Raw genomic sequence first — 19,541 nt, 5'->3', positions numbered from 1 at the left:
CCGGGAGGCGAATTGAATTTTAGGATTTTTTTATAAAAATACAAGAGAGTACATGCTGGTCCCCATACTAAAAATTTATGTTGAACACAACTGAACAATTCTAGCATAGAAAAAGTTCTCATGTACTAATACTTTTTTTCGAAAAGGGGCAGAGCCCAGCCTCTGCATCGAAACGATGCATACAGCCTTTATTAATAAAGCAAAGTTCAGCAGTAGTATAGCAGTCTTATATCACATAAAAGGTAAGGTTGAGACAAGTATCAACCATTTAAACATGGAAAACAATATCATCTTAAACATCTCGGAGTCTACTAGTGTGCCGCCACCCAGTAGCCTGGAAAAAGAAGTCCTGAGTAACCGTTAGCAGACGGTTGCACCCAGTAGCCATATTCTCCCGCTGATCTTCCGGTAGAAGCAGCGCCCATTGCTGAATCCAGTGAGTTGCACGTCGAATTACCTGCACAAAATTAGTTCCCGTTTGTTTGTTAAAGATAATGCCATTTCTAGTTGTCCATATAGACCAACATACAGCTGAAATGCCAATCCGTATTCTTGCTTTATCCTGTTTATTAACTCCATTAAGCCAATTCCCAAACATATTGGTAACATTAGCCGGAGGAGGCAAATTATAAGTTAAATATATCATGCGCCAAATAATCTTAACAAAAGGACAATCTATAAAGAGGTGTTGTACAGTTTCTGATTCATTACAAAAACAACACTTTGTACACCCTTTCCAATTTCTTTTAATTAAGTTATCCTTAGTCAGTAATACTTTGCTATTAAGAAACCACATGAAGATTTTGATTTTTAACGGGATTTTTAACTTCCACAAATACTTCCGCAGAAAGATTGTATGCCCCTGCATCAAGTCAAGGTACATTGATTTTACTGAGAAAATGCCAGAATCATTAAGTTTCCACACAAACTTATCCGGATTATTTGATAATTGTACTCGTATAAGGCGTTGACATAGGTGCAGCCACCGGGTCCATTTTTGCTCATTCAGATTTCTTTGGAAAGTTATGTTAATCGGAGATTGTGCTAACACAGTAGCCACCGATATATTTTTTCGCTGCACTATATTATATAAAGATGGATATTGTTGGGCCAATGGGGTGTTCCCTAACCAAGTGTCTTCCCAAAACCGGACTGAATCCCCGGTACCAATTTTGAAAAAGCCTCTACTAAAGAAATCATTCTTAACTTTCATAAGACCTTTCCAAAAAGGGGAGTCAGTAGGTTTACTTTCTACTTGTGCCAACGTATGATTTTTCAAATATTTATTAGATAAAATTTGTTGCCACATTCCCTCCTCAGTGAGAATTTTGAACAACCATTTACTTAGCAGGCACCTATTTTTTAATTCAAGGACCTCAATACCTAGCCCTCCTTGGTCTTTGGGTCTACAAACCATATTCCACTTTGTAAGTTGATACGTCCAATTTGCATCACTATTTTATATCATAATTTGCTGTTATTCATTGATATATTTCATGTTGGGACACAATACTTATGTTATTTCATCTATTTTGCATGTTTCATCATTATTGGAGGATCAAGCACCGGAGCCAGGATTCTGCTGGAAAAAGCACCGTCAGAACGCAATATTTCGGAAGATCAACTCTGGAAGGAAATTATACCAAAAATCCTATTTTTCAAGATGACGAAGGAAGCCAGAAGGAGGGGCCAGGAGGACCCAGGGTGGGCCCACACCCTAGGGCGGCGCAGCCCAGGCCCTGGCCGCGCCGCCATGTAGTGTGGGGGGCCCACAGCCCCTTTGACCTCCTTTTCTTCGCGAAATCCTTCGTCCCGAAAACCTAAGCCACAGAGGGTACCTCGCGAAGAGTTACAGCCGCCTCTGCGGGGCGGAGAACACCAGAGAGAAAAGAGCTCTCCGGCGGGCAGGAATCCGCCGGGGAAATTCCCTCCGGGAGGGGGAAATCGACGCCATCGTCACCGTCATCGAGCTGGACATCATCGCCATCACCATCATCATCATCTCCACCATCATCACCGCCGTCATCACCGCTGGACACCGTCACCGCCGTAGCAATTTGGGTTTGATCTTGATTGTTTGATAGGGGAAACTCTCCCGGTATCGATCTCTACTTGTTGTTGATGCTATTGAGTGAAACCATTGAACCAAGTTTATGTTCAGATTGTTATTCATCATCATATCACCTCTGATCATGTTTCATATGATGTCTCGTGAGTAGTTCGTTTAGTTCTTGAGGACATGGGTGAAGTCTAAATGTTAGTAGTGAACTATGGATGAGTAATATTCAATGGTATGATATTTAAGTTGTGGTGTTATTCTTCTAGTGGTGTCATGTGAACGTCGACTACATGACACTTCACCATTTATGGGCCTAGGGGAATGCATCTTGTACTCGTTTGCCAATTGCGGGGTTGCCGGAGTGACAGAAACCTAAACCCCCGTTGGTATATCGATGCAGGAGGGATCGCAGGATCTCAGAGTTTAAGGCTGTGGTTAGATTTAATTCTTAATTACTTTCTTGTAGTTGCGGATGCTTGCAAGGGGTATAATCACAAGTATGTATTAGTCCTAGGAAGGGCGGTACATTAGCATAGGTTCACCCACACAACACTTATCATAACAATGAAGATTATTTAGCTGTATGTAGCGAAAGCACTAGACTAAAATCCCGTGTGTCCTCGAGAACGTTTGGTAATTATAAGTAAACAAACCGGCTTGTCCTTTGTGCTAAAAAGGATTGGGCCACTCGCTGCAATTGTTACTCTCGCACTTTACATACTCGTACTTTATTCAACTGTTACATCAAAACCCCCTGAATACTTGTCTGTGAGCATTTACAGTGAATCCTTCATCGAAACTGCTTGTCAACACCTTCTGCTCCTCGTTGGGATCGACATTCTTACTTATCGAAGATACTACGATACACCCCCTATACTTGTGGGTCATCAAGACTATTTTCTGGCGCCGTTGCCTGGGAGTGAAGCGCTATTGGTAAGTGGAATTGGTAAGGAAAACCTTTACTGTTGTGCTGATTTTATTTACGCTGCTGCTATAAGTCATTATGGAGAGATCTTCTCTTCAATTTCTATTTGGGAAATCTACTACTACTGCAACGGTAGTGGATGAGGCGCCAGGTGAGGAAGTAATACCATATAAAATACCTATGAAAATTATTGAACGTGTTATGGATAACCGCTATGAAGGGGATGGAACTGTCCACCCCGGTGATCATTTACTGTTTTTGCATGAATTATGCGGGTTATTCAAATGTGCAGGTATTGCTATGGATGAAGTGAGGAAGAAATTATTCTCTTTATCGCTGTCCGGTAAGGCGGCGTATTGGTATAAATTACTGGATAATGGGGATTCTCTTGAATGGAATGATATTGTGCCCCGGTTTTATTCTAATTTCTATCCTCCAAGTGAAATTCATAAGGATCGGAATCGCATATATAATTTTTGGCCTCATGATGGAGAGAGTATTGCCCAAGCTTGGGGGAGATTGAAGTCTTTAATGCTCAAATGCCCCATTCATGAGCTTCCTGGTAATGTTATTATTGATAATTTCTATGCAAGACTTTCTTTTCAAGACAAGACCTTGCTGGATACTTCTTGTTCTGGATCATTTACGCGCAACAAAGAAGAGTTTAAAAGGGACCTTCTTGATCGAATCCAAGAAAATACTGAAGGTTGGGAGAACGACAAGGATAGAGAATCAGGTATAATTTATGATTATAAATGCATTGAAGCTTTTATGGATACTGATAAATTTCGTAATATGAGTGCTACATATGGTCTTGATTCTCAAGTTGCTGCAAATCTTTATAAAGCTTTTGCCTCTCATTATGAATTGCCAAAGAAGAATTTTGATAAGTATCATGAACCGTATAAAGATAAAATTGATTCATCTATTAATAAATGCGTTGTAGTTGAAACTGCTGATCATGTTATTCCTGAAGCTTATATTGAAAAAACTCCTTTCCCTGCTAAAATGAAAGAGTACTCTGTTATAAATAGTGCGGTTCATAAAAGTGAAAAGAAACCTGTAGAACCTGAAGAACAAATAAAAGTTGAACCTGCTGTTGCAATAGTTAAAGATCTTGTGACTGAAAATGTGGAGGATGGTCATATTATTTTCTGTGAAGATGCTTCTAATAATGTTTCACATCCTAATAAACCCAAACAAGCTAGTGTTCTTATGCTATCTGTTAGAATTGGTGATCATTGCTATTATGGATTATGTGATATTGGTGCAAGTGTTAGTGCTATTCCGTATGAGCTTTACACGGAGATTATGCACGAAATTGATTCTTGTGAACTTGAAGATATTGATGTGGTTATTCAGCTGGCTAATAGAGAAACTATTTCTTCAATTGGTATTGTTCGAGATGTGGAAGTATTATGCGGTAAGATTAAATATCCTGCTGACTTCTTGGTACTTGGTTCTGCTGCAAGTGATTATTGTCCAATTATTTTTGGTAGACCTTTTCTAAATACTTGTGGAGCTATTATAGATTGCAAGAAAGAGAAAATTTTGACTAAATTTGCTGGTGAATCTTATGAGTTTAACTTCTCAAAATTTACTAAAACTCCTTATAAAGCTGATTTGCCTAGTAATGATTTTAAAATGGAGCAATGTGCATCTATTGTTCTTGTTCCTAATAATCCTTTGCAGCAACATTTGGAGGATAGCGAGAGCGAAATTTTTAGGAAAGAAAGAGATGAGCTTGAGGAAATTTTTCTTCGCCAACCTATTCTCAAGCATGATTTACCGGTGGAAGATTTGGGTACAACACCGCCACCAAAGGAAGATCCTGTTTTCGATTTAAAGCCTTTACCTGATAATCTTAAATATGCTCATATTGATGATAAGAAAATATATCCTGTTATTATTAGTTCTAAGCTTTCAGAGGTTGAGGAAGAAAGGTTATTGGAAATATTGAAGAAGCACCGAGGCGCTATTGGCTACACTCTTGATGATTTGAAAGGGATTTCTCCTTCTATTTGCCAACATGCTATTAATATGGAAGATGATGCAAAGCCTGTTGTTGAACATCAGCGTCGTTTAATTCCAAAGATGAAGGAAGTGGTAAGGAATGAGGTATTACGACTTCTTGAAGCTGGTATTATATATCCTATTGCTGATAGTAGATGGGTTAGTCTTGTGCATTGCGTTCCCAAGAAAGGAGGTATGACTGTTGTGCCTAATGATAATGATGAGCTCATTCCTCAAAGAGTAGTTGTAGGGTATAGAATGTGCATTGATTTTCGAAAAGTTAACAAAGTTACTAAGAAAGATCATTACCCTTTACCATTTATTGATCAAATGCTAGAAAGATTGTCTAAAAATACTCATTTTTGCTTTCTTGATGGTTATTCTGGGTTTTCACAAATTGCTGTAAAAGCTAAAGATCAAGAGAAAACCACTTTTACTTGTCCTTATGGAACTTATGCTTATAGACGTATGCCTTTTGGTTTATGTAATGCTCCTGCTACTTTTCAAAGATGCATGTCTGCTATTTTTCATGGTTTTTGTGAAAGTATTGTAGAGGTATTCATGGATGATTTTTCCGTCTATGGGAATTCTTTTGATAGCTGCTTGCGAAATCTTGATAAAGTTTTGCAGAGATGTGAAGAAACTAACCTTGTTCTTAATTGGGAGAAATGCCACTTTATGGTTAATGAAGGAATTGTATTGGGACATAAAATTTCTGAGAGAGGTATTGAAGTTGATAGAGCTAAAGTTGAAGCAATTGAGAAGATGCCCTATCCTAGGGATGTAAAAGGTATTCGTAGTGTTCTTGGTCATGCTGGGTTTTATAGGAGATTTATTAAAGATTTCTCCAAGATTTCAAAGCCTCTTACTAATCTTCTTCAAAAAGATGTACCATTTGTTTTTGATGATGATTGTAAGGAAGCTTTTGAAACTCTTAAGAAAGCCTTAACAACTGCTCCTATAGTTGAACCTCCTGATTGGAACTTACCCTTTGAAATTATGTGTGATGCTAGTGATTTTGCTGTAGGCGCTGTTCTTGGACAGCGAGTAGATAAAAAGCTGAATGTTATTCATTATGCTAGTAAAACTCTTGATGCTGCTCAAAGAAATTATGCTACAACTGAAAAAGAATTATTAGCTGTAGTCTTTGCTTGTGATAAATTTAGATCTTATATTGTTGATTCAAAAGTTACTATTCATACTGATCATGCTGCAATTAGATACCTTATGACAAAGAAAGATGCTAAGCCTAGGCTTATTAGATGGGTACTTCTTTTGCAAGAATTTGATTTACATATTGTAGATAGGAAAGGTGCCGATAATCCTGTTGCTGATAATTTGTCTAGATTGGAAAATATTGCTTATGATCCTGTTCCTGTTAATGATAGTTTTCCAAATGAACAATTGGCTGTAATAAAGGTGAGCTCGCGAGACAGTCCTTGGTATGCTGATTATGCTAACTTTATTGTTTCCAAGTACTTGCCTCCAACCTTTTCAGCTCAGCAAAGGAGGAAATTCTTTTATGATTTGAGGCATTATTTCTGGGATGACCCACACTTATATAAAGAAGGAGTGGATGGTATTATGCGAAGATGTGTTCCCGAATATGAACAACAAGAGATATTGAGTAAATGTCATGGTAGTGCTTATGGAGGACATCACGCCGGAGAAAGAACCGCGCAAAAGGTTCTACAATCAGGTTTTTATTGGCCAACTCTCTTCAAGGATGCGAGAAAGTTTATTTTATCTTGTGATGAATGCCAAAGGGTTGGTAATATCTCCAGACGTAATGAAATGCCAATGAATTATACTCTTGTTATTGAACCGTTTGATTGTTGGGGATTTGACTTCATGGGACCTTTTCCGTCTTCGGAAGGTAACACTCATATACTTGTTGCTGTTGATTATGTTACTAAATGGGTGGAAGCTATACCTACAAAAAGTGCTGATGGTGAGACCTCTTTAAGAATGCTTTTAGATATTATTTTTCCTAGATTTGGAGTACCTAGATATATTATGACTGATGGAGGTTCTCATTTTATTCATGGAGGTTTTAGAAAAACTCTTGCTAAGTATGGTATTAATCATAGAATTGCTTCCGCTTATCATCCTCAAACTAGTGGTCAAGTAGAATTATCAAATAGAGAGATTAAATCTATTTTGGGAAAGACCGTTAATAAAACTAGAAAGAATTGGGCTAGTAAATTGAAGGATGCACTTTGGGCTTATAGAACTGCTTATAAAAATCCCATGGGAATGTCACCTTATAAAATGGTTTATGGGAAAGCTTGTCATTTACCTTTAGAACTAGAGCACAAAGCTTATTGGGCTGTTAGAGAATTAAATAAAGATCCTAAACTTGCCGGTGATAAGAGGTTTCTCTAGATGAATGGAGAAGTGAAGCTTATGAAAATGCTAAACTCTTTAAAGAGAAAGTTAAAAAATGGCATGATAGGAGGATTATCAAAAGAGAATTTAATATTGGGGATAAAGTCCTATTGTATCGGTCTCGTCCTCGTATTCTTTGCAGGGAAATTACTCTCGAAATGGGAAGGACCATATGTTGTCGAGGAGGTGTATCGTTCAGGAGCAATCAAAATTAGCTCTCTCCAAGGCAATGCTACGCAAGTGGTGAATGGACAAAGACTCAAGCATTATATCTCAGGTGATTCCTATAATGTTGATGTTGATATTATTCAAGTGGAAACACCGGAGGCTTTCATCAAAGGGCAAATCGACAGTCACTTGAGAACTCGACTTTGAATAGGTAACAAGATCGGTAATGAAAAGTACGCAATTTACCTTCCGAACTATATTTTTGCTGTTTTTGGAAAATATGAGAAATTACGAGTTCGAAACGGAGTGGAAAGGACGCACGAGGGGGTGCCACCATAGGGCGGCGCGGCCTGACCTGGGCCCGCGCCGGCCTATGGTTTGGCCGCCTCGTCGCCCCTTTCCGACTCTGGTTCGATCTGGTGCTTTCCTTTTGTCGCGAATTTTTTTGCTATATAATCCCCCGGACCCCTGGAGGTCCGTATATTGTGTTCTCGACGTGTTTTGTTTCGAGTTGTTTCTGCCAGGATTTGCTTCAGATCTAGAGCCATCATGTCTTCGTCGGAAACTCCGAAGGACAGCTCCAGCAAGGATGTTGGCAACTTGTACATGGAGGAGCTGAGGATGCACCCCAAGGAGTTGCTGCTCGTTGAAGGAGAACTGCAGGTCAAGGATGTCCAGGGTCCTAAAGGAGAAGGAAGCCTGGAAGACAGGATGGAGAAGCTAGAACAAGAGGTTTTCAAGTACAAGAAGATGGCTGAGCGTGAGGTGGATATCTTCCACAGGATTGTGTTTGAACTCATTGCTGAACATGAGAAGGAAACTGCAAAGCTTTGGAGCGACATCCTCTCACTTCACGACACCACCAACAAGCTCCAAGCACAACTCTATGATTTTCAGAATCAGAACTGTGAGTATGAAAACAGGTTTAAATACATAAGCCGTGCTGCTAGTTTCAGGATCCCCGAGACCAAGATGTCGTTTCTTGATGGAGAGCCTCTTCCTTGGAAGTTTGATGACGGGAATTCATCACCACCATCGCCGCAGGAGTAATTCATCATCGGTATTGGCATCCCTTGGTTTGTTCCAAGCTTGGGGGAGTGCCGCGGTATCACATTATCACTACCTTTTACTTTTATTGTCAAGTAGTGTCATATTATGAGTAGGGAAGTTATCATATAAGATGGGTTGCGTTTGGGAGTATCTCTCTTTAGTTGGTTATCTATGTATCCCTTGGTGTGAGTTATCGTTATGGAATATTAATGAGAAGTCTTATCATTTACATATTGCACATCTTATTTTAGTTTGCAATCTCTACTATATGATTCACCTTGTTGTTAGTATTGGTATCACTTTGGGAGCATTGAATAAATCTATTTGGTTTTGGCAAACTTAGCATTGGTCAATAGCAACAACACTTTGAGGTTTAAATAGAAAAGAGAAATACATGTAGTTGTTTCATTGTCTTTCTTGTTAGCTCATAGCTTATTATTCTGAAGTTAAAATTGTTTGTGCTTACAAGGAAGATGCATGATTGTTTCTATCATATGTATATTTGTTTGTTTCCCTCGACTCTTATGCTTGCTAATTAACCTTGCTAGCCAAAGACCTGTACTGAGAGGGAATACTTCTCGTGCATCCAAACCTTAACTCAAACCTATGTCATTTGTGTCCACCATACCTACCTACTACATGGTATTTTCTGCCATTCCAAGTAAATACTTCATGTGCTACCTTTAAACAATTCAAAACTTAGTATCTCTTATTTGTGTTAATGTTTTATAGCTCATGAGGAAGTATGTGGTGTTTTATCTTTCAATCTTGTTGGGCAACTTTCACCAATGGACTAGTGGCTTCATCCGCTTATCCAATAATTCTGCAAAAAGAGCTGGCAATGGGATTCCCAGTCCCAAATTAATTAAACTAAATAGACACTCCTCCATGGTATGTGATTGATGGACGGCACCCGAAGGATTCGGTTAGCCATGGCTTGTGTAAGCAAAGGTTGGGGGGAGTGTCATCATCATAATAAAACTAAAATAAAAAGGCACTCCTTCATGGTATGAGATTGTTGGCAGGCACCCGAGGATTCGGTTAGCCATGGTTTGTGAAAGAAAGGTTGGAAGGAGTGCCACATAAAATGAAAATAATATGGGAGCCGCTCTTAGGAGGTTGTCTGGCAAGGGGGTTAGAGTACCCACTACCAGTCGTTGACAACAACAAACACCTCTCAAAATGTTACTTTTATTCTCTTTATATGATTGCAAAACTGAAAAAGCTCTAGCACATGATTTAATCCCTGCTTCCCTCTGCGAAGGGCCTGTCTTTTACTTTATGTTGAGTCAGTAAACCTATTTCCCTCCATCTCAAGCAAGCATTTGAGTAGTTGTGATCAAACCATCATATTGTGATTTGCTACATCATGTCTTTTATTCTTCTTTGTTTAGTACAAGTTTTATCTGAATGAATATAGCTTTGCAAGTTATCAATGATCATGAGAAGACCATTATGATTGAGTATGCAAGTTGTGCCTTATAAACTTTAACATGAGAGCGCTGCTCAATGAGATAAATATAATCTGTTAATTGTTCTCTGACCAAGAACAAAGTTTGCCATCACCAATCATGATTTCTCATGCACCTTTACTTGTGATTACCTTATACTTGTTTCAATATGAGTTATAAGAGGTTGTTTACTATAATGTCCTGTGTGAATGAATATGATGCTTCTTGTCCGTATTTTATTTATCGACTCTTCACTCCATAAACATGTGGTCATGTCTATCGAGTTCAGTTTCGCTTGGGGACAAGCGAAGTCTAAGCTTGGGGGGAGTTGATACGTCCAATTTGCATCACTATTTTATATCATAATTTGCTGTTATTCATTGATATATTTCATCTATTTTGCATGTTTCATCATTATTGGAGGATCAAGCACCGGAGCCAGGATTCTGCTGGAAAAAGCACCGTCAGAACGCAATATTTCGGAAGATCAACTCTGGAAGGAAATTATACCAAAAATCCTATTTTTCAAGATGACGAAGGAAGCCAGAAGGAGGGGCCAGGAGGACCCAGGGTGGGCCCACACCCTAGGGCGGCGCAGCCTGTGCCCCGGCCGCGCCGCCATGTAGTGTGGGGGCCCACAGCCCCTTTGACCTCCTTTACTTCGCGAAATCCTTCGTCCCGAAAACCTAAGCCACAGAGGGGACCTCGCGAAGAGTTACAGCCGCCTCTGCGGGGCGGAGAACACCAGAGAGAAAAGAGCTCTCCGGCGGGCAGGAATCCGCCGGGGAAATTCCCTCCGGGAGGGGGAAATCGACGCCATCGTCACCGTCATCGAGCTGGACATCATCGCCATCACCATCATCATCATCTCCACCATCATCACCGCCGTCATCACCGCTGGACACCGTCACCGCTGTAGCAATTTGGGTTTGATCTTGATTGTTTGATAGGGGAAACTCTCCCGGTATCGATCTCTACTTGTTGTTGATGCTATTGAGTGAAACCATTGAACCAAGTTTATGTTCAGATTGTTATTCATCATCATATCACCTCTGATCATGTTTCATATGATGTCTCGTGAGTAGTTCGTTTAGTTCTTGAGGACATGGGTGAAGTCTAAATGTTAGTAGTGAACTATGGATGAGTAATATTCAATGGTATGATATTTAAGTTGTGGTGTTATTCTTCTAGTGGTGTCATGTGAACGTCGACTACATGACACTTCACCATTTATGGGCCTAGGGGAATGCATCTTGTACTCGTTTGCCAATTGCGGGGTTGCCGGAGTGACAGAAACCTAAACCCCCGTTGGTATATCGATGCAGGAGGGATCGCAGGATCTCAGAGTTTAAGGCTGTGGTTAGATTTAATTCTTAATTACTTTCTTGTAGTTGCGGATGCTTGCAAGGGGTATAATCACAAGTATGTATTAGTCCTAGGAAGGGCGGTACATTAGCATAGGTTCACCCACACAACACTTATCATAACAATGAAGATTATTTAGCTGTATGTAGCGAAAGCACTAGACTAAAATCCCGTGTGTCCTCGAGAACGTTTGGTAATTATAAGTAAACAAACCGGCTTGTCCTTTGTGCTAAAAAGGATTGGGCCACTCGCTGCAATTGTTACTCTCGCACTTTACATACTCGTACTTTATTCAACTGTTACATCAAAACCCCCTGAATACTTGTCTGTGAGCATTTACAGTGAATCCTTCATCGAAACTGCTTGTCAACACCTTCTGCTCCTCGTTGGGATCGACATTCTTACTTATCGAAGATACTACGATACACCCCCTATACTTGTGGGTCATCATAAGTCTATATTTTTTCTTTGTTTCATCTGTTTGCCAAAAGAAGCAGGAGCGATAGAAATCCAATCGCTTTCTCACTCCCACAAGTATTTCAAGAAAAGAGAGCATAAACATTGGAAGGTTTGTCAAAACGGAGTTGATTAACACTAATCGATCACCATAAGAAAGTAGTTTGCTACGCCAACAACCTAGCTTAGCACCAAAGCGACTTTCTACATGATTCCACTCGGCATTTCTAAGCTTCCGATGATGAACTGGTATCCCCAGATATCTAATTGGTAAAGCGCCAACCTCACAACCAAATATCTGTCTATATTCATATTCCTTATCTTTAGCCTTCCCAAAACAGAAGATTTCACTCTTATGGAAATTTATTTTCAGACCAGATAATTGTTCAAACATAGAGAGTATTAGTTTCATGTTAATAGCCTTTTCAATGTCATTTTCTAAAAACATGATGGTATCATCGGCATATTGGAGAATCGAAACTCCCCCCTCCACCAAATGAGGGATAAGGCCTCCTACTTGACCCTCCTCTTTTGCACATGCAATCATGATTGCTAACACATCAGCTACTATATTAAACAGAATAGGAGAGAAAGGATCACCTTGTCTCAACCCTTTTCTAGTTTGGAAATTATGACCAATATCATCATTGACCCTAATTCCAACACTTCCCCTCTGAACGAATTGTTTGATAAACTCGCAGGACTTTGGATCAAAACCTTTCATCCGCAACACTTGTTGGAGAAAAGGCCATTTGACTTTATCGTAAGCCTTCTCAAAATCTATCTTAAAAAGGACCCCATCCATCTTTTTGCGGTTAATTTCATGCATAGCTTCGTGTAACACCACAACCCCCTCTAGAATATGGCGGCCAGGCATGAAGGCCGTTTGGGTTGGTTTGATAACCTTATGAATTAAACCCGAAGTTCTAATAGTCGCCACTTTAGTAAATATTTTGAAACTCACATTGAGTAAACAAATTGGTCTGTACTGCTGGATTTGAACTGCATTTTCTTTCTTTGGTAGCAAAGTGATGACTCCAAAATTTAGTTTATAAAGAGGCAGCTCACCCTTATGGAATTCTGTGAACAAAGCCATCAAATCATGCTTAATCACATTCCAAAAGTGTTGATAAAACTCCGCTGGAAAACCATCAGGCCCCGGGGATTTATTATGTTCCATCTGGGATATAGCCTCAAAGACTTCCTCCTCAGTGAAAGGTGCTATCAGCAGATCATTCTCTTGTTGCGTTAATTGTGGTATATCTGTAACACGCTCCTCCATCAAGGAGAAGGAGTTAGGCTCAGGCTCCCCAAACAATTTCTTGTAGAATTCGGTTATGTAGGTTTTCAAATTTTCATCGCCTACAATTGTTCCTTCATCTTGTTCCAACTGAAATATTTTTTTTCTTCCTATGCTTACCATTCGCAATTAGGTGAAAATACTTCGTGTTATTACCCCCCTCTTGTATATGTTTAACTTTCGCCCTTTGAGCCCATTTTTGCTCCTCATCACGTCGAAGTTTGTTTAAACAATCATGTGCCAATTTCAGATTTTCTCTTTGCAATGTTGACAGTGGAATCGACTCAGCTTGTATATCCAAACTATCAATAATACTTAATAAACGTTCTTTTTCCTTTTTATATTTTCCACTCAGATTTTTCGCCCAACCTCTCAAATAACGCCTTAAATGTCTGATTTTTTGTTGCCATGTATGAATCGGTGAGGTCCCCTGGGGTACAGATTCCCATTCAGCTGCAACCATTTCGTAAAAACCTTCCTGTTGTAACCAAGACAACTCAAAGGAGAAACGCGGTTTATTACCCCTGTGTGCATTTTGTCCGGAATCAATTAACAATGGTGTATGATCCGAACCAGCCCGTGTAAGTGCTCTAACAGTAACTAGAGGGAATTTTTGTTCCCATTCAACACTCGCCAACACCCTATCTAATTTTTTATAAGTTGGATTTGTTCTCCTACTAGCCCACGTGAATTGCCTCCCAGTAAGAGCAATCTCTTTTAGGTTTAAATTTTCGATGATGGCATTGAAGACAAAAGGCCAATGAGGGTTAAAATTATTGTTACTTTTATCCTCTCTCCGTCTCAAAATATTAAAATCCCCGGCTAATAACAATGGTAAGGTCTCAACCTCACACAAACGAACCAATTCAGATAGAAATTCAGCTTTATAATTGTCTTGTGCGGCTCCATATACAGGAACTAGGATCCATTCAAAACCATCCAACTTAGATTTAATGTGGAGTTTTACACAAAAATCTTCATTATCAACCTTTTTCACTAACATAGTCTGAGTGTTTACTCCTACAAGAATTCCTCCTGATCTCCCGTGTGGTGGTAAACAAAACCAAGCAAAAGTCTGCCCCACCGCCAAATTAGCCAAAAATGGTAGTGTAAAATTTGATCGGCCTGTTTCCAATAACGCAATGAAATCTAAACGGTAATCCCGAATAGCCTCTTTAACAAACAAGTGTTTCCCCGGGTCGCGAAAACCCTCACTATTCCATGTCAATCCCCTTAAACCCTCCATTACAGAAAATTACAATTTTCTTTTAACCCTTATGCGCTCGCTTCTCCTAACTTTTGTCTTGTCATAAGACTTTTTTTTGCGTTGGCCTTTAGTTACTTGCCGTATAGTTTGAAATTGTGTATTATCATCCAGACTAGGCTCATCAACTTCATCTAAGTCCTCACAAATATTAGAAGCTCTACTTACCGCTAAACATAGAGGTAAACTTTCATTTTCAGAGGTAGAGTTGGAGTTGAGAAAAGTTAGCATTCGTTGTTTTTCAATATCCTTAATTAATCTAGCAGCATGTAATCTCTCCTCAAGATTAACCCCCAACGACACCCCAAGCCCATCAGCCTTGGCAATAATTTGCTCATCCGAAAAAGCAGAAAATGAAGGAATTGATAATGCCGGCGTACCTTGAGATTGTTGCTGATCCCGTTTGTTGGCAAGCATCATTGCCCTCTCCATTTGGGTATAGTACGAATTTGACTGTGCTCTAAGTCTAGCACTTGATCGTATCCCCTTCATTGAATCATTAGCAATTCCCCCAAAATTTATCACCTCTGTCATAGAGTGATCATATGAAGGAGAATCCTCAAAGACCTTAGATGAGAAGAGTTGATTAGGAGAAGAAAATTCATTGGTGCCAATATCAGTATCAATTTGCAAGGAAAAACTATGTACCTTGTTAACTCCAACAGGAGTTACAGAGGGAGACCTCACCGGTTGCTCCTCCCTAATCATCATAATACCATCAATGGATTGTACCTCTGCACCCTTGTTCACATGCGGTAACGAGACCTCATTCATGACCGTCTGTACCGCTGCCTCACCTCCGCTCGACGTTGCATGCATGGCGCTGATCGACGTACAGCCATGCATACCAGGCTGGGCCGAAATCACCGGCACAACAGCAGGCAGAGCCACATCACTCTCAGCAATATCTTCAGACATCGATTCTTCAGTGAAAAGCGGCGAAAAAACACCCTGAGCTGGAACATACTGCTCCTTGTTGACAGAGAGATCAAGCTGATTCACACATTGTGACTTTTTGATACATTCATGAATTGAGTGGCCAAAAATAACCTTTGGAGATACCAGAAAATGATGTACCACTGGTGCTATTCCAAACTGAATTGGAAATACTGCAATATTGTTATGAGGTACAGTAGTATGATTACCACCCTGATTAGCATCTTGTCCACCATCATTCTTTCCATCTGGCCGGTTAACATCATCTTGCTGATGCTCCTTAGGGCCATCATGCTCCATATCCTCATCACCAGGTGGGACATCATCCATAGGAACATCAGCAGGTATTACAGGTTGTAGACCTTCCACCTCAAAACGAAGTCTATAAAAATCTTCATGCACTCTGACATCCATCCGAGTAGGTATAAGACTGGAGTTAAGACATGTGATAGAGATACGCAAGACATCATTTGCACGCGTGAACGCCATATCCATATCTTTTGTTTTCCCAAATAAAGTACCAAGAGCCCACAGAGCTAGAAAATCATCCAACACAGGGCTGGGTAAGTCATGTACCCGGACCCAAACATCCTCCGCTCTCCAAGATGGTTCCACATTTCTTGTCCAAAAATCAAAGGTCATAAAAACTTGTGAGTTTGGCACATTAAATCTTCCAAAATGCTGAACACGCACCAAGTCCATCTTGCTAGGAAAGTTCACACGATATACATTCTCCTCGACCATAACCACATCCCACTGATAATTATCTTCAGGAACAATCCACTGCAACTGTGTGATGATCTCTGGAATAGTGAGCTGCCCACCTGAAACTGTAACCCGTCCCATGCGTGTGTTTTCCAACCTCGGCCTAACTAAACAGGATAAAGGAAAATCCCAGAACATAAGGTCCTCATGTGCAAGACCATACATCGCCATAGCTGGTTTAGGTGCTGAGAGTAAAGGGCAATCCCTAGACCTATGGTCCGGGCTTTGGCAGCAATCACAAATCTCTTGGTTGCAGTCATTTAAGCAGTGTCCCGGTTTGCCGCAGCGAAAACACCCAGAACCTTTCTTCTTTTTTGCCAAGTGAGCATCTCCAGCCACCTCATGAGTAGGAGATGTCACTTGTTGTTGAGAAATACCTGCCACTGACAACAAAACTGCTTCAGCTCGCTGCCCAGAACCATGTCGCCGAGCCGCATCATCAGTCCGGGCCGCAGGGTCATGTACAGCCGGACTTGCAGTCAGTGGTGGAACAGCCGATTCAGTTGACTGCCCACCCTTTGGCTGCCACTCCGCAAGCTGCTTTGCAAATGCAGCCGCCGCCTCCTTGACCAACATGGTCTGCTCCATTGATAACCCATCTGGTACTATATCATTAGCGCTTGCACGCACATTAGTTCCAGTAGAATTGTTCCTGTAGTTGGTATCTCTAGGAACATACGTACTGTTAAACCTTCGATTATTGTAATTACTTTGCCCATAGAAATTGCGGCGATCATTGCTGCGATTGAAATTGGGGGCATAGCTGTACCGATCTTGGCCGCCACCACTGTTTCGGTTTCCAGAGCCCGCTCTGAATACACCATCAAAGCCGCTCCCTTGCAGATCAGCGCCGGAACGCGCACCAGCATCATCACCCGCAGTGCCGCTAGAGCTTCCCTCAAAGAAATTGCTCCCTCGGCCTTGGCCAAAACCTCGACCCGCAGCACTGTTCCATCGACCTCCGCCCTCAAAACCCCGGCCAGCACCTCCAGGAAAACCTCTGCCTCGGTTGTTCATGCCGCCACCGCGATGAGCCATCGCTTCAGCGACAATCCCAGAAGAAGCACAAGACGTAACCAGGGGAGCCGGCGGCGTACGGTTGTTGTTAAACCCTAGTCGTGATCGTAAACGCCCTGTTAATCTCACACAGGAGATTAATTCGTTGGGTTTGGTGGATCTGCCGACCAAGCCCAGTTGATCATGCAACAAATCCGTCGGGCATTCAAGCCCAGTTGGCCCATACGAGAATTTTTTGAAATAGCAGATCGTCCACAGTGACGTTGATCATCCAGCGAACACGCCGGAGAAGATGCAGATCCGCGAAACGCCGGCGAAAACGCCCGAGGTGATACAGATCGTCGTCCACATAGGCGACCAGGTTGACGTACCTTTCTCCATTTGCGTTGAACGAGAACCCACTCCTCCACATCGAAGAATTCAAGAAGAAACGTAGACGGAGACAGAACCGGCAGTTTCTTCTTAGGCATTGATGTACCTGTAGATCGAGAAGGAGATGAAAAAACTGGTGAATCCATACCTTGTACCATCCTAGCCATCTCCCGCTGTAATCTTCTCTTCTGCTCCTTCTTCTTCAGAGCCGCCGATGATTCAAACGGCAGATCACAGGAGACCGGCTCCGGCGAACGGCACAGATATGCTAGAGCCCTGGCCGAAAGCGGAGAAGACGGCGGTGATCCACCGGAATCGTCGTCCTCATCATCGGAATCTGGGGCGATCGCCCAGAATCGCCCAAGAGGCTCCCCCAACGGCTCTCCGCTCATTCCGCTAAACACAACCAGATTCAACCACAATAAGAAAAGTTACATGCAAGTCTCATGTACTAATATATATAGTGATAAGTTAAATTCAACAAGATCATCTCCCCTCGTTGTCATTCCTGGAGTGGCTTGAGCGGAACCCTACTTCCTGCCACTACCATCCCTCACCCCGCCTTCTTCCCTCATTGTCATTGGCTTATGCCGAAGGGAAATCCCGCTGGCAGCGGGATTATTTTTGCTCCGCGGTCTGGCTCGTGCGGTGCGGGCGGCCATGAACTCCGTGGATCAGCACCATGGTTAGGTCATGCAACATGGCAACCACGGCTATCACGGGTCTGCATGATGAGGTGTTTTTGCATGGATCGGCGCCTCTCAACTTGCAGCCCATCAAATCTTGAGAGACTTGATACCTCCCGGTCTTACTTGAGCGTAGAACATACTGACATAGGTATGCCTAACAGGCATGCCGAATAAAGTACCCTGGGTCTATGAGAAAGTATGAAGCCCATGGACTCGGAGCTTTGGAGGCCCAGAAGGTTAAAGATCTTCGGGTTAGAAAATTAGAGTTGTAATAGGAAACTTGTATTAATATAGGAAAGGACCAACATGGCTCGAACAGTTTGTAACTTGTACGACACGGAAAGCCTTGACTTCGCCTCCAATATAAAGGGGAAGCCGAGGGAGAAAGGGGGGATCGAAATCATTGTAACCCTAGCCACCATAATCTTGAGTTGAGCACCTTTGTTCGCTGAACCTTCGAGATCTATTTGCCCTCTACTTCTTACGAAACCCTAAGTCTACAATCTGTAGGCATTGATAAGTTAATCCCTCGTCCATTGGTGCTATCTGTGGGGATTGGAGGCTGCAAGGTCCTGATCTCGATGGCATCTTCAACATCATCGTCAACATCAAGCAACGTGATGGACGGATGTAAATGAGTCCAACCTGATCTCTCCGATTTTGTTTCTCACCCTCCCGCCCGTTTGCATGCATATGCCGATCTGGAGGAGTCGACGGAGATGACGTTCGGAGCTTCCGCTTCCTCGTCGGGAAAGAAGGATCGCATCGTCTCGCGGCAACAATTTTTTCGGGATCGTTGGTGGTCGATCCTGATTTCTCGGGATCGTCAACATCATCTGTCGAGTCAGGCGATGAGGAAGTTTCGCCGCCACGCTTCACCAAACCTGCTGACGGCGGGGCACTAGCTGATCTGTTTGGTGACATGACTTTCGGGTCGTTCACAGAAACCGATCTAGATAGCGACTCGGAAAGCTTCACCAACTTCGGCTTCACCAACTTCGACTTCACGAACACCAACAACTGTACTGCTAGTAGGGAGGTCTTCGCCCATCTACACGATGGTGTCACCGACATTGAGGCTGATGAGAACACAACTGCAACTTATCACCAGATCTGCGTAATCACGGGAGCAGGTTGTGAAGAGGATGAAGAGTCCGAGGCTTTTGACGACTTGGGCAACCCCTACGTCGATCCCACGGATCTCACGCGAGGAACGTGAAATAAATACATTGGAACTGAGCTGTGATAAAAAGTACAGCTGTCGCAGGAAGCATGGGATAGAGCTGCGAGAGCCATGAATGGCACAGAACCGATGACTACACA

General features: G+C 41.8%; 1 protein-coding gene across 1 annotated transcript; it reads right to left on the bottom strand.

Annotated features, from left to right (window-relative positions):
- Positions 1 to 297: 297 nt before the first annotated feature.
- LOC127315595 (uncharacterized) lies at positions 298 to 17,345 on the bottom strand. The gene is made up of 3 exons (XM_071823675.1): positions 15,088 to 17,345; positions 14,820 to 15,006; positions 298 to 457 (listed from the first exon to the last, which is right to left on the bottom strand). The coding sequence occupies exons 1-3, from the start codon at positions 17,176 to 17,178 to the stop codon at positions 312 to 314; spliced, it is 2,424 nt and encodes an 807-aa protein (XP_071679776.1). The 5' UTR covers positions 17,179 to 17,345; the 3' UTR covers positions 298 to 311.
- Positions 17,346 to 19,541: the final 2,196 nt, after the last annotated feature.

Source organism: Lolium perenne, chromosome 7, assembly GCF_019359855.2.
Source record: "Lolium perenne isolate Kyuss_39 chromosome 7, Kyuss_2.0, whole genome shotgun sequence".
NCBI classification, from domain to species: Eukaryota; Viridiplantae; Streptophyta; class Magnoliopsida; order Poales; family Poaceae; genus Lolium; species Lolium perenne.
The sequence above is the reverse complement of the archived record's forward strand: the minus strand, read 5'-3'. Positions and strand labels throughout refer to the sequence as shown.

What these genes read in the sequence shown, in the direction of transcription:
- LOC127315595 (XM_071823675.1), bottom strand. Translation starts at nt 17,178, where the DNA reads ATGGCTCATCGCGGTGGCGGCATGAACAACCGAGGCAGAGGTTTTCCT. An exon ending in CTCCTGTTGGAGTTAACAAG is followed by an intron (nt 15,007 to 15,087) that starts GTACATAGTTTT and finishes TTCTCATCTAAG; the next exon opens with GTCTTTGAGGATTCTCCTTC. An exon ending in GGATCAGCAACAATCTCAAG is followed by an intron (nt 458 to 14,819) that starts GTACGCCGGCAT and finishes AATTTTGTGCAG; the next exon opens with GTAATTCGACGTGCAACTCA.